The sequence below is a fragment of the Macrobrachium rosenbergii genome, chromosome 39 (assembly GCF_040412425.1).
Source record: "Macrobrachium rosenbergii isolate ZJJX-2024 chromosome 39, ASM4041242v1, whole genome shotgun sequence".
In the NCBI taxonomy this organism is placed as follows: Eukaryota; Metazoa; Arthropoda; class Malacostraca; order Decapoda; family Palaemonidae; genus Macrobrachium; species Macrobrachium rosenbergii.
In genome coordinates, this window is record NC_089779.1 from 11,722,866 (window position 1) to 11,739,750 (window position 16,885).

General features: G+C 38.1%; 1 protein-coding gene and 2 non-coding genes across 3 annotated transcripts in view; 2 read left to right on the forward strand and 1 right to left on the reverse strand.

The window, feature by feature from the left end:
• Nucleotides 1–15,580, forward strand: part of LOC136825748 (proteoglycan 4-like) — an 85,858-nt gene extending 70,278 nt beyond the window's left edge. Inside the window, exons 2-4 of the mRNA XM_067082574.1 lie at nucleotides 7,640–7,789; nucleotides 10,356–10,608; nucleotides 12,124–15,580. Coding sequence (XP_066938675.1) covers nucleotides 7,643–7,789; nucleotides 10,356–10,608; nucleotides 12,124–13,019 — 1,296 coding nt within the window. The 5' untranslated portion in view covers nucleotides 7,640–7,642 and the 3' untranslated portion in view covers nucleotides 13,020–15,580. The remainder of the gene's footprint in view (nucleotides 1–7,639; nucleotides 7,790–10,355; nucleotides 10,609–12,123) is intronic.
• TRNAD-GUC (transfer RNA aspartic acid (anticodon GUC)) lies at nucleotides 279–350 on the reverse strand. Its single transcript has one exon. It is a non-coding gene; the product is annotated as a tRNA-Asp (tRNA).
• Nucleotides 885–956, forward strand: TRNAD-GUC (transfer RNA aspartic acid (anticodon GUC)). The gene has a single exon. It is a non-coding gene; the product is annotated as a tRNA-Asp (tRNA).
• Nucleotides 15,581–16,885: the final 1,305 nt, after the last annotated feature.

A 16,885-nucleotide genomic window follows, 5' to 3' on the forward strand; every position in this document is an offset into this window, starting at 1 on the left:
GCCTAAATTCATAAAATTATTTAATCGACAGTCTAAATTCATAAAATTATTCAATCGACAGCCTAAATTCATAAAATTAATTAATCGACAGCCTAAATTCATGAAATTATTTAATCGACAGCCTAAATTCATAAAATTAATTAATCTGAGAAGGATAAAGCAATCACTGCCATCATAATCAGTCTGAAAATAGGATTTCGAGGAGATTTAAAAGGTTCCCGCAATTTGCAATACAGAGCTCATGCGTAGCTCCTCAGTACCCTTTAATATAATTGAATCTCCCCGACGGGGAATCGAACCCCGGCCTCCCGCGTGACAGGCGGGGATACTCACCACTATACTATCGAGGATTGATTCTGGACGAAAATGTTTGACATAATTCTGGTTCATTTAGATGCCACCGAATTGCATCCTCGCGTGAGGTACCTGCTTGTTTTACATTTAAAAGTTGCCTTAAGCAAGCACACTACTATAATACAAGCCAGAGCCTTGACTGTAGTGAACATGTTACCTCCCGCCCCTCCCCAACCCAGGGGGCCTTCCCCCCTCCTCCACCCCTTCAAGAAAGTCGGCGGATTACATACTGCTCTAGCCAATGTAGACTGACGGCTGGCGTGGTCAGGGTAGTATGCAGCCTGAGGGGTCACGACTTAACTGGGGAAGGGGTGGGGAGGTCCTCGGCGGGGTAACATGCTTACTGCCATCAAGGGGGTAACCTAGGCTAGATCACGTGACCCGCCCGCCTACATTGGCTCCTGCTTGTAGTATAATCGTATGCTTGCTCAAGGCAACTTTTCAATGTAACAGTAAGCGAACGCACGTGGGGATGCAGTGCACTGACATCTGAATGAACTAGAATTAAGCAAAACATTTCCCTGTATTAATCCTCGATAGTATAGTGGTTAGTATCCCCGCCTGTCACGCGGGAGGCCGGGGTTCGATTCCCCGTCGGGGAGAACCAATTATATTGCAGGGGCCTGACGAGATACTTATTTACACATCTCTTGTTAGGCTCTGTGATGTCGTTCGTTGGCTGGAATGTGTGTGTACTCCATTGAGGACTTAATGACAAAAAATTAAAATAATTTTCAGAGACTGGTTCATTAAAACAATAACTTGGGGGGTAAAACCTGCTGAACGCGTCCGTTCATGACTGAAGATGCGAGTTACGAATAACCTGCTGAACGCGTCCGTTCATGACTGAAGATGCGAGTTACGAATAACCTGCTGAACGCGTCCGTTCATGACTGAGGATGCGAGTTACGAATTGGGTAGATGTCTGAGGTACAGTGGTTGGAAATGTGCACTGAAGTATCAGTTTGCATACAACCTGGAATGTGGATAGAAATGGTATGAATGACTCCATCGAGCATTACCGCTCGTGATGTGCTTCATAAGCGGATCCAGGTGGGGAGCACCTGGGCACGTGCCCCCCCCCATGAAAAATAATGACAAAATAATGATATTGAAGGTTTAGATAATAATAATATAAATGAGAAATGTAAAAATGGGGAAAAAATAAAAAATCTACTACAGAAATAACATTTTGAGAAAAAAATAACATGTATATATAGTACACACACACACGTATATATATATATATATATATATATATATATATATATATATATATATATATATATATATATATATATATATATATATATATATATATATATATATATATATTTGATATGAAATTATTGCACCCCATTGAAATTTTCTGGATACGCTAGTGATGTGCTCTCATGTGGGTCTTATTATATGACTCTATTTTGCAGGCTAAAAAAAAAAAAAGCCTATCGATACGTACGTACGGGTGAATTCCTTATGACGTTTCAGCCGAAAATGGGTGGAAATTGTAAATGGGGCTGAATTGCCTCATGTTCTTTTGGCTTTTAAAAATGAACGAATTACATATTGCAGGTCGACTTAACCCGAGAGATTTTTAAGTCTTGTAGTGTGGGTTATGCCTTTTCAAGCTAGCTCTCCAGCATGTTAAAATGCTCATCAAATACAGTGAATATCATCCAGTTCGGAAAACGATGGAAATAAAGTGTCATTTAACAGGCGAAGCGTTTGTTTGTGGTTCGAATTATCCCTGTGGAAAGTGACGTGGCCGAGAATAATTTAAAGAAGAAAAAGAACTGTCCCAGCGCATCACCTTGCAGCACCCCGTTCTGGCTTGTGATGACGTCATGCGGTATTGCTTCACGGCTCGCAGTTTTCGTATAATCATCAGACGCTGACTTAGGACCGCGTCAGTTTCCGGTTATTAATGAAATTCCTTGGCCACAAAGCCTTATGTTAAGGATACGTATATGACGGACTCTATTTACAGAGGCTAGACGTATACGAAAATAAATAATCTGTTTCTCGCTGGTTCTCGTATAGATTGTTACGTATGTTTCTGGAGACATTTAATTCAGTGGCTGTTAGCTGCGATAGTATTTGCAAAGCATGTGTAAATTGAGAGAATATTTCGTGAGCATTTTTTTGTCTTTTATCATTTTTATTCCAAATTATTTGAATGAATTTAGACATTTATCGTAAAAAATATTGTCTTTAGCGGCGATTACCTGTTTGAATTAATCATTCCATAGGTACACTAATCTTCAAATCAGGTTCTTTGAAGAGTGTAAAGACTGCCTGGCGTTGGCTGTTTTCTTTTTCCTCCATACCGATATCTTTGATATTTAGCGATTACGTGAATAAGAAGATATAAATTCTCGGAACTAATGTGATTTTCCAACCTCAAGATAAACAAACCTGTTTTTCTGGGTGATTTTGAGTATGGGTACAAACTCTGCATTTTTACGACTAAAAGAAATTCATTAAAACGAATTTCTTTCTCATTGTGTTCACTGATACTGTCAATTGGTGTACACCAGAGGAAAGGAAGAATTTACGTTTTGATGTCTTGGAAAATTGTTCTCGAAGTATAGGATGCAATAAATCCCTAAATTCCGGGATTGGAGTCGAAGTCTAGACCTTGGATGGTCGTACAGTTCACTGACAGCTTCGAGACACAAATGTCTTCCTCTTCGGTAAGACGTGACGTCTCGAAACTGAAACTGCCAGTGAATCATAATGGTATTCTATGTTACGCAAGTTTTACACCTTCAGTTCTCGGTTTTAGGGAAAGTAGGAGGTGCTTCTGATTACTCATTTATGTAATTAAAATCAGAAGAATACTTTGTGTGGCGGGAATTGAATAAATGAAGAGTATGCGTCACTTGAATCTACAATATATTGGTTTCGCCACAATGTCAAAGCTAGACTGGGTTAGATGGTCGTTCTCTCTTGTTAAGTTCCTTCTTTCAGCTACCCTGTAAAACAAAATATTCTGATCATACAACTGGGCGAGAGAGGATTTGCTTTGAAAGATACGAGATGCAAGCAGTGCAGCTACAGTAGGTTATATTTGATTTTTGTTTGAAGGCTAATGTGCTAAATCTCTTATCTTTATAACTTTTCCATGGCCACTGATTATAGTTCTGTAAAATGGAATGTGAAAGTAGTTTTTCTGTTATCGGTTTACACATCATCGTCATCATCACTTTGCTAGAGCCTTTTCTTATCTGAATTAGTCATAGACTTTTTCTCTTGTAAATCGGCTCATTCGTAGATTGATGTCACATCAGAAGATGTAATATTGTCCATTTGAACACAGTAAGTTCATTAGATCTTCGCAAAACCAAACTCTGGTGTTTCTAGTTACAACTCCAAACTAATTGTTCATTGATATTGTTACTCTCGACGGACAATCACTTATGCACAGAACGTTGGGGTCTTTGCTCCAGACCCCCCCCCCAAAAAAAAAAATAATAGTGATATAATCAACTTTGAAAATTCCTCAAGGTCTTCCTGTAAAATTCCTAAAAGTCAACTGTATATTTTTTCACTTTGGCGAAAATATTCCTTTGTAAGTGCCGTCAGTGAATGTGAACTGAAAGAGGAATGAAATAACCAGACATTGACCTTTTTTCGTGTTTATTGGATGAGAAATTTAACTACGTGTGGAACACTTTGTTCCCAAAAATGAGAAGGAAAATCGGAGCCAGAACTACAATAAGACTAATATAACAACACTGACCTCAGGTGAAACACAAATCTACTGAATGCCCTCCTTGGAAAATCAGACATCAAACATATGCTTAGTATAATGATGAAAGAACGTGCATGTACAGTAATGTGATGCAAGTGTCAACTGTCACTTGTACAGTACGTTATCTGTGGCTGAACGGATGGAAAATTCGTTTAAAATATTTGCCTAGGATTCTTCGTATGAGACTTGCAATAGTACAGTGTTCCAACCAAACTAATAATTCCGCTATTAGATTTTTATGGATATCTCCTCTTAGGGAAAAGCCCAGCCAGGTTTCAGCAGAACTGCTTCCTTAGAAGAGTAATGGTCAGATAGTTTACTGGGCTGATGGAAAACTTAAACAATGAGAAAACATTTCGTTAAATGATTTATACAGGCCTGGTGTGCTAGCTTACACTTGTCTATCGTGTCAAGTACTTCTCTCTGCATTGGCATAGGTGGTGTTTTGGGAATTTCGTGAGCCTCTCATGTTGAAAAATTCTGAAAACTCGAAATTTTTCAGGGTAATCATTTCAAATAGTTGTAAATTTGACCAAGGTTCATTAAAACTACACTACAGTTATACTTCGGAAAACTAAAGGTAATCCATTATATGTTAGTGCTTCAATAAAGTATTGAAAGTTTAACTTTTTTTTTTTTTTGCCCTTGCAGTTACAAAGGTGGAGATTTAGAACTTAGGATCCCAATCGTGGTCATATTTTGTTACCAGTCACGAACCTCTATATCTCTATATCTGCAAATTTATCGAAGTTATTGAAGATTAGAGCCCATTAAATAACATGAGCGGAAATCAACAAATATTTTACAAGAATTTTCCATATCCGTTTAGTCAAGGTTAACATCACTGCAAGTTCTTGTCAAGACAGTTTTATCACAAGACTAGACACGCATCTACTCACAATGTTGCACTGAGCGTGTTTGATTTTCCCAGTAAGATATTCAGTAGAGTGAAAGAGTCTTTTTGCGGATTTGACTTCGACGTTCCTTCATCTTTGGCAACAAATCCCTTTCATTCCTCATCCGATAAACACGAATGATAAGGTTACTTCATTTCTTTTTCAGTTTACTTTCACTGAATGTACTTACTGAGGAATATGTTTGCTAGAGTGAGTTGTATGGGCGAGAAAAGAAAATATAGATGAATGAATTGCTTTCAAGGACATATACTGGGAGACACTGAGATTTTTTCAAAGTCGAAAATTTGGAATAAAGACCACGAGCATTTTGTTCATAAGTGATTCACCCCGTAGCGGGGTAGTACCGTCAGTGCACCTCACGCGGTGCACTCTAGGCATTACTTACGTTCTTTGCAGCGTCCCTTCGGCCCCTAGCTGCAACCCATGTCATTCCTTTTACTGTACCTCCATTCATATTCTCTCTCTCCCATCTTGCTATCCACCCTCTCCTAACACATGTTTCATAGTGCAACTGCGAGGTTGTCCTCCTGTTACACCTTTCAGACCTTTTACAGTCAATTTCAGTTTCATCGCTGAAAGACCTCATAGGACCCAGTGCTTGGCCTTTGGCCTAAATTCTGTAGTCAGTTCAGCAACAACATAGCAAGATTTTCTCCAGCCTGATCAATATCCCTAGGAAACAATAAATCTCGAATATACAGCATGGATTATGGATTAATGAAAAATCAGGAAATTCCTTTCAAGTCGTCCAAGGAAATCGGCTGACCTGTTTCTCAACGACGTTTGTTTTTCCTGAATCTTTACAGTATTCTTAAAGAGGCGCTTTTTTTCCCCTCCTTTTTGAGTCCAGCCAAATATTTATTTATTTTGTTTGTTCCGTGCGCACGTGGTCAAGGGTATTAGATTCGCTGCCGTATCCGTATCTGCTTTATATGTTTTATAATATATATATATATATATATATATATATATATATATATATATATATATATATATGTATATTATATATATATTATATATATAATATATAATATATATATATATATATATATATATATATATATATATATATATATATATATATATACATGGATACATATATACGTACATGCATACATACATACACGATGCCTACATACATACATGCGTACATACATACACAATTCACATACACATATATACAGTATATGTGTTTGTGTATGCATGTATATATGTAAATAGGTATGTATGTATGTTTGTATGTATCAGTCCTCACACGGAAGGGAAGGTAAGAAATACCAACCTTTGTTTTTTTTTTTTTTTTTAACAAAATTGAAAATGTTATGTCGTCACCACCTGAGTTTTTTGTCGTTCTTATATCTGCTCTTGACGGAAAGTCTAGATAAAATCAAGGTGCGATTAGAATCATCGCTTTCGGACATTTTTCTTAGTATCTAGAGCTATTTTATCAACATGAAGAGTTCAAGAAGTGTTATGACGTCAAACCATCAATTCTGCAAAACCAAAACCAACCATCCTGACCACCTCAAGTGGGCCACCACGTGGTGCTTAATTACCTCATGATTTATCTTTTCCTTTGTAAAATCATATGATTTCATCACGTTGGTACTGCGGTTCTGAGAACTGTTACGAAAGTATCGGAAAGAATTACGAAGTTTTATCCGTTATGATCAGGAGGGGAAATACAGATTCTGTTTGTAAATACCTCAGAGATAATCGCTATTGTAAATACCTCAGAGATAATCGCTATTGCTGTATCACCGTTAAATTTGTAATGGATGGTGTAAACATTAAGATAATTAATTATAGTTGGAAGTGAACATTTCTCCACGAAAATTAAACAGTGACTAGAGTATATCCTTTCTTTTTGACACGCCCTTTATTATTCGTTGTGCGAAGGGAATATGCATTACATCATACATTTCCTTCTTGAAATAGCATGCATTCATTCACACTGTGTTTTTGGAATTCCTTAAATATCATTTACATAGATTTATTTATTGGTGCGCAGCGAAAATTAAAACATTCTGAAATAGCTTAAAATTTTCACTAAATACATTCATACTTTTCATTGGCTTCATCTAAGCACTTTTGTATTCATTGATAATTCCTCTCCTATTCTTAAGCAAGGATATGAAGTTACATTGCGAAGAATTGATATTTTCTTTGTGAGGTTTGTGAAATAGATTAAAACTTTCACATATTCACTGCAAGCACTCTAGCGGGAGTTGTGCCGTCAGGGCACCTCGCATGGTGCACTGTAGGCATTACTGAAGGGTATTTGCAGCATTCCTTTGGCCCCCAGCTGCATCCAATTTTTAGCCTTATACTTCCATTCCCGCTTCCATTCTTAAGTCTTGTTGTCCAACCCCTCTAACTGTTACTTTTTATTGCAGTTGTGGGGGGTTTCCCTTAGACTTTAGATCCATGTACTTTATCTCTTTTATTTTCTGGACCTAATCATGCTGTCCAACCGCTCCAACTCCCTCTTTTCAGTGTGAAGCTGAATGTCCGAAAGCGTCACTGAATGTCCGAAAGCGTCACAGTGCTGGGTTTGACAGCCTAAATGTCATAAATCAAATAAAAAATTAAAGGCGTGCATTCCCTCTTTCAGGTCATGGGGAGCAAGTGCGGTTCGCTTGGAAAGCGTGTCTTGTCCTTGTCGAGTGGATGCATGGTTCTCTCGGGTGGAATTCAGATGGTGGGCGCCCTGGCCCTCGCCAACTCAGTCGTCATGCTTCTGCTCTTGCTGGCTGGCTTCTGGGTAAGTTCAAGAACGTGGAACATCGTCGAAAGTTTAAAGTGTTTTTAATGGTTACCTTTTTTTTGTATACAAGAAGAAGAAGTGTCTGGTAATCAAAAGAAATAGTATCTCACAGACCGTTCTGCTGTTGAACACATCTTCAAAGTTTTTGGTATGTGGGCCGTACTGATTCAAAATGACGGGTCATTTTAAGCAACGTCCATGATTTTAAATGCTGGCGTGAATGTCCACAATATGTATTCCATCGTACAACGTTAAAACACGATTAAAGAAAGAATACATTTCACAGTAATAAGTTAGCGTATCTGCTCCCTTCCTCTCGTTGAGATAGGGCGGAGAGATTAGGGAAGAGTAATTGTAATAAATCAAACTCGGGGCTACATGAAAGTAAGAGGCGCAGACGTCATTAGCCAGATGTGCTGAAAGTAGTCGGCAAATGATTTATGGTACGTCTACAGCAGTTGTGTAAGGGGGTTCTAGTAAATGTTTACCACAATATAGTTTCTTTTATACCTCTCAACGATAGCTCTCGAGGCATTAAGAGTGATTGCTATTTAGAGTGTGATTGCGCGGTTATTCTGACATTCAACGTGTCTTGTGGTCATATCATCTTGACCTTCAGTTCCAACAGTGTGTGCTTTGCAAGGCAAGGCGTTAAATCTCTCTCTCTCTCTCTCTCTCTCTCTCTCACACACACACACACACACACACACACACACACACACACACACACACACACACACACACACACTCTCTCTCTCTCTCTCTCTCTCTCTCTCTCTCTCACACACACACACACACGCTCCTCTCTCTCTCTCTCTCTCTCTCTCTCTCTCTCTCTCTCTCTCTCTCTCTCTCTCTCTCTCACACACACACACACACACACACTCCTCTCTCTCTCTCTCTCTCTCTCTCTCTCAATCATCATCGAATCCAACGCTGCGTGACGCAGAAGGCCTCTGTGAAATTCCGCTGCCCATAGAAGAGTTGAACAGAATAATACAAGCCAGTGAGGCCACGTTAATTATGAATTTAATGAGGAAGGTCATGGTCTTATGAAAAAATAACTAGAGAGACCGCTGAGCCACCCAGTTAAATTTAACAGGACCGTCAGGAAGAATTTGTTCTTGTATGAGAAGTGGCAGTAGACCAAAGGCGAGTTAAAGAAAGTAGACATGAAAGAAAACGACTGTTGAAAAAGAGAAGGTTATGCGTCTGGAGAGTAAGAAGGAAGGCTGAAAAGTGTAATATGTATGTATATGTGTGTGTGTGTCTTTCTCATCGTGTGTGTGTGTTGGGGAGGGGGGGGTGTGCGTGCTCGCGAGTCTGTCAGTCTTCTTCAACCGTGGGCGCCTTTTGTAAAAACCTATAGGCAACGGTAGGAGTTATTGTCCTTATTCAGCTGGGAACTGCGCACTACAAGGAACTCGCTATTATCCTTTAGTGTATTTAGTCAATGGATTCCTCCATGGATTCTGCCATACGCTGCACACACACACACACACATATTTATATATATATATATATATATATATATATATATATATATATATATATATACACACACATATATAATATATATTGGATTACACAACATACACAGTATTACAGGTTATTTGCAGCGTCCCTTCTTAGCCTCCAAATGCATAACTTTCTGCATTTCATTTCTTTCTTTCTCTTATTCGTTCTTACTTGAATGTCTAGCTTCTTTAACTCTACTTTCTTACATTTCCAGTTCTCGTATGAGAAGGTTCACTCGGATTGTCTGTTTCGAATTTCTCTGACTGAATAACAGTGACCTTCTCAAGTACACTCATGATTAACATGTTCCTGCTGGTTGGCATCGTCCTGTCAGACTCTTCCTTTATCTGTATCTATTATCTGTCCATTCAGGAATAAAAATTCTCCTTGCCAGATGATTCCCTGTGATCTGTTTATCATCCCCTTCTCTGCGCTATCAGTCTACGCCTAGGATGTTTTATCTTCACAATGTGTACCTTCTGTAAACTCAATCAGTTCGTCTTTGAAGTGGCAGGTGATAATTTAGTGTCAGTTGAGGCCAGCGTTTCTCGATAATTTGAATTTATAACTTTTTATCATATCTTACAGCAACGAATTTTGATTGCATTACAAGGGTTATTGGGTCCTTGACAGAACTTGTATTGACGATTTTGGCGGTTGAAACTGGTCTTACGTCAGCGCGGGAAATCGTTTTCTTGAACATGAAAGAAATAGCTGTGTATTAATTTACCATTAAGCGTTAAAGGTTTTATTTTGTAGATCTAAATCTGATGAAATTATTTACATAGTTTCTCCATACCTTAGACGTCATGCGCAGAACAGTGAAGAAAAATATGACTTGAGTGCGCAAAAGGGTGAGATTAAAGTGTTCAGTTAAGATTATTATGTTATTTGATTTTTAACGGTTAAGAAACACCGCTGACACTGTCTCAACTTTAAAGATTAGTGTAATTTAGGTATGGTCAATTCTGAATAAGAAAGTGACACTGCTTGAGAACATTATGCCTGTAATTATTATATATGTCTGTTTTTGCGTCCACAACAGAGCTTCATCAGTGGCTTATCCTTGATGGTAACTGGAAGTAAGGGCTATATCGGAGGTCACTCTCAGACGTCGAGGAGAAGGAAATTGCATTGCGTCCGTTTGGTGCTTGTCTTAACTACGATAATCCTCGCTGTTGCTATCATACTGGTCCATCTCGAACGGATCCGGATAATCGATCCCTGGTCTGATGACGTCATATCGTCCAGGAGAACTCTGAAATACGCATCCTTGAGTCAAGCTTTTGATAATATAGGTAAGTCTCTCTCTCTCTCTCTCTCTCTCTCTCTCTCTCTCTCTCTCTCTCTCTCTCTCTCTCGTAGGCATTTTCGGAAATTTAGGGATTGGACACAGCTGAGACCACCTAAGTTACCTGTCACAGGATCTGAACTTCTAAAATATGCGGTGTAACTTGACAGAATTCTCAAACACCGATTGTTAAAATGTGGTAAAGTAAAGATTTTGTCGATTTGAGAATAAAGCTTTATGAATGATATTTGGTGTCAGATGGCAGGATACAGTTAGAATTGATACCCGCTGAAAAATTACGAAAATTCCTTGTGTAAATGGTGAATAGTATGCGATAGAATCAGCTCGACTCCTGCGGGCTTGAGACAAGTTGGAAGACCTTATACTTACTTGAATGATAACTGATGAAAAGGAACGGAGGAGATGAGTGGAGATCTGTGGAAGCGAAAGCACAGTCAAGGCATGAGAGGCGGAATTTCACAGAGGCCTTCTTCACACGGCGGTTGAGGCAGTGATGATGAAAGTAACGTGTTACTTAATTTTTTAAAACTAAGAATGAGATATTTTAAGGATTTTGTGTGAATATACTATTGAAAACTACTACTGACTTTATCCTCATCTTCCACCTTAGCTTTGTAAAGTTAGACATTGTTTACCTAATATTTTACTTATATGTACGTCCCATCTTAACCCATTCATAATGAAAAATAATACGTTCTTAAATTTGCTCTACCCAGTATGCACGTGTTAGGACATAACTGGATCTCTTAAACTGTCTGTTCAAGTGAGAACAACAATCACAGTGTCAGAATAACTCACTGCTTTTAATATTTGGTAGTTTTCATGTTTAGATGTTTTAACTTGACTCTTTTCCAAATTATAGTCCTGAATTAACCATTTCTTTGTATGAGTAAGAACTGAAAGTTTTTATCTAGTTAACTATCATTTGGAATTTTGTTTCCAAAAACTTACCGTCTTCATGAAACGAAATGTGATAAATAAGAGTTTGTTTTTCTGGGTAAGAAGCTCACAAAAAACGTAACACAGTCAGTGCCGAACACACTAATTTGAAGACTATCAGATTGAACAAGACTTTGCTGAATTAGGATATTGAGCTCATTACAAAGATATAAGATATTTCCTATTGTACTTGCAGTAACAACATATCAGTAGCTTAGGTTATTTCGGCCTTATGAAAGAGATTCATTTACAGAAAATTGAATTTTATTTTTATCCAATAATTAATTCATATGAAGAAACTTTGACTTCCCCTGTTGGTTACTCATAAAGAATCGATAAAAGCTTTAGAATAATGATGGTGTAAAACTTGGAGAGTTAAGGAACTAATGAAAATACAGAATTCTTAATGAGTATTCAGGAAACAGGGATGTTATAGTTAATACCCCTCCGTGGTTATTGTTCATAACATCTATGGCAAAGCTAGATTATACCATAAAAGGGAACGTGTGAGAAAAATGATAAATAATGGGGAAAAGTACTGACGGATTTCTCACTTTTCCAGGGATATGGGTAGTAACGGTAACCAGCATTACCGGAGCAATAGCCAGTTTGTGCGCCCTTGCTTCAGTCCTCCCTTGTGCCGTCTCAAAAACCTTCTCGCTTCACAGCAACCTGGCCACTGTGGAATCCATAGGGTGGGTTTATGAGCCCACCCCAAAGCCTGACGTTCTTGAAAACTGCCCTTCGCATAGGCTACCGCAGGCTCTTGTAAGCCCATATCGCCACAAGTCGAGGAAACCAGCACTGAAGTCCAAGTCGGTAACGCTAGTTTCCTTCAAGCACGGAGCTTCGTTGAACAGACAGACAACGTCTCTACCTACGAGGACGTCTAAAGGACGAAAAATTGTTTTTGTCGACAGCTGGCATTTGGCGCCCACTTTGCCTTTAAATATGAATTTTGGAAATATGCGTCCTACAGATAGCCCGAGATCCGAGCGTGAGAAGGACCTGCCCACCAAATGTCAACCAAACCCTTCTACCAAGTGTCCACCAAGTCCTTCTACCAAGTGTCCACCAAGTCCTTCTACCAAGTGTCCACCAAGTCCTTCTACCAAGTGTCCACCAAGTCCTTCTACCAAGTGTCCACCAAGTCCTTGGACTAGATGTCAACCAAGGCCTTCTATCAGGTGTCCATCAAGTCCTACTACCAGATGTCAGCCAGTGCCTTCTGTCAGGTGTCTACCAGGTCCTTCTACCAGGTGTCCACCAATTCCTTCCACCAGGTGTCCACCAAATCCTTCCACCAGATATCAACCAAATCCTTCTGCCAGATGTCCACCAAGTCCCTCTACTAGATGTCCACCAAGTCCTGCTCCCAGGTGTCAATCAAAACCTTATACCGGGTGTCAACCGAGTCTGCATCCTCAAAGCAATTTGCTAGAGTGTGAAGATTTATGAACTTTCGTGTGCTATATTTTGCACTGGAATTGACTGGAAGGATTTGATTTGTTCCATCTCTTTTGTATTTCTTTCTTACTTTGGAGGTTACGTCTTTATTTATTATCTAATTATATTGTTTTGCAATGGAAAGTTTTACATGAGGCAATAAAGTTACCCTTAGAAGGTTCTCAACGAGATTGTCTCTCATTGTAAAAAGTAGGTGGGAGTTGACGCGTTATGCGTTTTCTCCCACCATTATTGTAACTGGGTAAAAATATGAGATTCTCAGGTGTCAGGTTCTATATAAACTGTAAGAAAATAGTAGACGAAACGGACATAACAACCAGTTGAATCAACGACCACGTTCTTAGAAATGTACTGTAGAGGAACCTCAGGTGTTGGTAGAGATTTATTCACTCTTAAATCGATCAAAAATCTTGTTACTGAAAAGGTCGTCTTCCTAGTTGAGGGTTTTTTTTTAACATCAAAGGGGCATGGCTGGATGATAATTGTCTAATCTATTACCCTCCTGTGTGCAGTATCTTAAGTCATACCCAAAACTGGTTGTATTAAAATCAGTTCTGAGATAAAGATCTAAAATATGATTAACCAAAGCACTGTTTTGGAGGTCAGGGCAGCAATCTCTGTTTTATCTTACAGACTTATTTGCGCTCCCTTACCAGTTTCATCCACATAACTTTTTCATGCAATCACGTCATGGATCTATAAACGCTTCCTTGTTTACGTATTACAACCCCCTTCAATTTGGATTAACTTATATTTGTTGTTAGTGCTCAAACTTAGCGATGTTGATGTTCTTGAAGTTGTGTCACCGTATTCCCAACTTCATCATGAGTATAGAATAGAGGAAAGTAGGTTTGTGAATACTGTAATAGTATATACAGTAATTGGAAGTTTTGGGAGGGAGATATATCAAGTGCAGACTAGATGGGTGCAACAGGAGCTGGAACGGGAGTTCGTACAAGACTGAGGCGAGTGGCGCATTGTGTGCATATAAAGATATGAAGCGTCTGTTGTAGAAGAAAGTTTTGGCATAAAGGGTTCATGCTTCATTTAGGAAAGAAGTTGAAGGATGAGCTTTCCAATTATTGTTACCTTGCTTTTCCTTGGAGAGAATGTGTGCAATGATGAAAAAATATATAAATAAACACGGTTGCCTGTACGTACTGTACATGTCTACACAAACATGGGTCTTGCATTCTTTGTAGTCATGATGACTTTGGTAGTTTTCTCGGAAGACGACATATAGCCTGGTTCAAATATTTTTTAAACAGTTAATCAAGAAATAAAGCAAATTCAAGAAATAAAACAAAATGTTTATTGAGACATCAATGGAAAGTATTTATACTCTATTTATGGGTCATGTTAAAAATGTAATTGCATGCTTCCCAAAAGACAGTTTGAAGAAAATAAAGTTTATGGAAGTGACCTCTTGATATTGGTGGAAATAATGGCTTTATAAAGAAAGTTGTGATGATTTTGCGGTATTAACCCTGTTCAGTGTGTTTGCAAAATGCATGTTCTGGTATTTTAACAGAAAATTAAGGGTGCTTTTTTTTTGTTTTGTTAGCAAGCCCATAAGCTGTGAGTGTCAAGGGTTATTACAACACAGTAACTGGGATAAAACATGAAATTATTAGTACTGTATTGGTTGATAGTTTGATGAGAGAATTTCAAAATCTGCAAAGAAATTTTAAAAAATGAAGAAAAAGAAATTTAAGCATCATAAATTGACAAGTTGGGTTTATATGTATGCATGAGTTGAGGCTGAATTATGTCCCATTTTGGTTGTTCAGTATGTCTTATAAGTGCAATGCTATGGGAAGATTTAGATTTGAATTTTTTCACGCCAGAAAAGGTAATGTGAACGGGAACAATGTAAGATTCTCTAGTATTTAAATTGTTATTCTGGAGTCCAGGGAAGCCTTAGTATTAGTGTCGGTAAAAGATGAATAGGCAAGGCATTGCCTCGTTTTATTAGTTTTGGCAAAACCACATTTCTCGTATTTTGTATGAAAACGGGTTTTAATGTGCGCTTATAAATGGTAATTAAATGAAATATGCATTTCGCCTCTGGAGTGACTCTGAATTTGTAAGCATTTATCAGATGTTCTGAATTTCAAGCACACCATTCCCGACCTCGGGACAGGTATCAGGCATCCGGGTACCTTAGTTTTTCATGCATTCCTAATTGTACCATCCTTACAATAATGGCTCCTTGCACTCGCTAATATAATATAATTATTTTTAATAACCCATGTTCTTGTTTCTACCGTTTAATGTGCCTTCTTGACAGTACTGTGACCTGATTCTCATTAAACGTTTTACTTTTATAAAGCTGGTCAGTACTTTGTACAATATTCTGAGTCCAACTGGTACAATGTTACTTTCAACTTGTAGTGACACAATCAGCGGTGTAATTTGACCTTCCGTGCAAATTATTCTCAAGGTATTATTTTTAATGACTGCGAGCATTTCTACGCTACTTCTTGCTGTTGAAGAATAACCGGGAATCCCGTATTTAATTTTACGTAAAATAAAGGCTCTATTCAATAGTAGCAGGGTTTTCCTATTTGTGTCCCAATTATCCCTCAAGATTTATATTTATGAACCCTTGTTGTAACATTACTACCTCTTTTAAACTGTGGCAAGATTTTTTTTTTTTTTTGCTGGTAAAATATACAATATGCGTCTTGTCTGCATTTTTAGCTCTTGTTTCATTGTCCACTGAAAACCTCTCGATAGCATCTTCATTTTCTACGCTAGCTGCTTTTAATGACTCGGTCGTTCCGTAGAATGATTTACCTCCCGCTTTTACTGCTTTTCTCAAAAGACCGACGTAGGCGTTTTGGTTAGCAATTGATAGGAAGAACCAGAAGGTACTCCAGACCTTGTTTTTCTCGTGGTAGAATATTTTCAGCATTCGATACGTAAACGCAATCGTTTAGAGAACATTCGTTCAAGGCAACTAATCTTCAAGTGAATATATCAGTGCTACCTGGTTGTAGCTTATGCACTAAATAAAACTTTGACAACTGTAACCTTACAATTTATCAATGAAACTCATAACTCATGATCTAGTCTTGCCTACTGTGCTCATTTGTGTTCCAGAATCCACTCTGATTTTGTCCGATGTTATTGGTCTGTAGGATTCTGGACCAATCAGACTCAGGATAGTTTATAAATCTCCAACATTGTTGATAAGACCTAATATTTGGTGACATTTCCCTTTAGAAATTTTGATTAAGTGGTTGTAGATTCTGTCTAGGTCTGCTGCATTAATGATAGCTATTTAATACCTTCTTTAAGGTCTGTCATTGGAAGTAAGTTATAACACTTAAATTCTTGTTTGTTTTTTATTACATTAATAACTAATAATTTCGCTTTCATAGTCTAAGACATTGGGAGAACATTTTCCCGTACAGCTTCTGCATGTAATTCAACCTTCCTTAGTAACTCAAATAATTTATTTTCTCTATGCATCATTAACATTTATTTCCTCATTTGTATTCATCACATTCCAACGTCTTTCAGTGGCTAAATATATCCCCCTGCTCAGTATAGTTACGCTAAGAGTCTTTAGTGGCTTTACGAAATTTGTTAACGGACAACTGCCAGTAGGTTCCTTGCTCGCCTTCTTTCAGCTGCTACTTCTATACATTTATCGTTTCACCATGGCTTATTAGACCACACAATTCTGTTTGATATTCTCTTCACTAGATTTGGCCATTCGGTCACTAAGACTTGTATTTTACAATCTCAAGTGCCTAAATTTTTATTTTATCCATACCTTTATTCCATATTCGCCATACTATTGTATATGTAATGCGTCTTTTTAACGTCAACTTGTTGCATTACCTGAC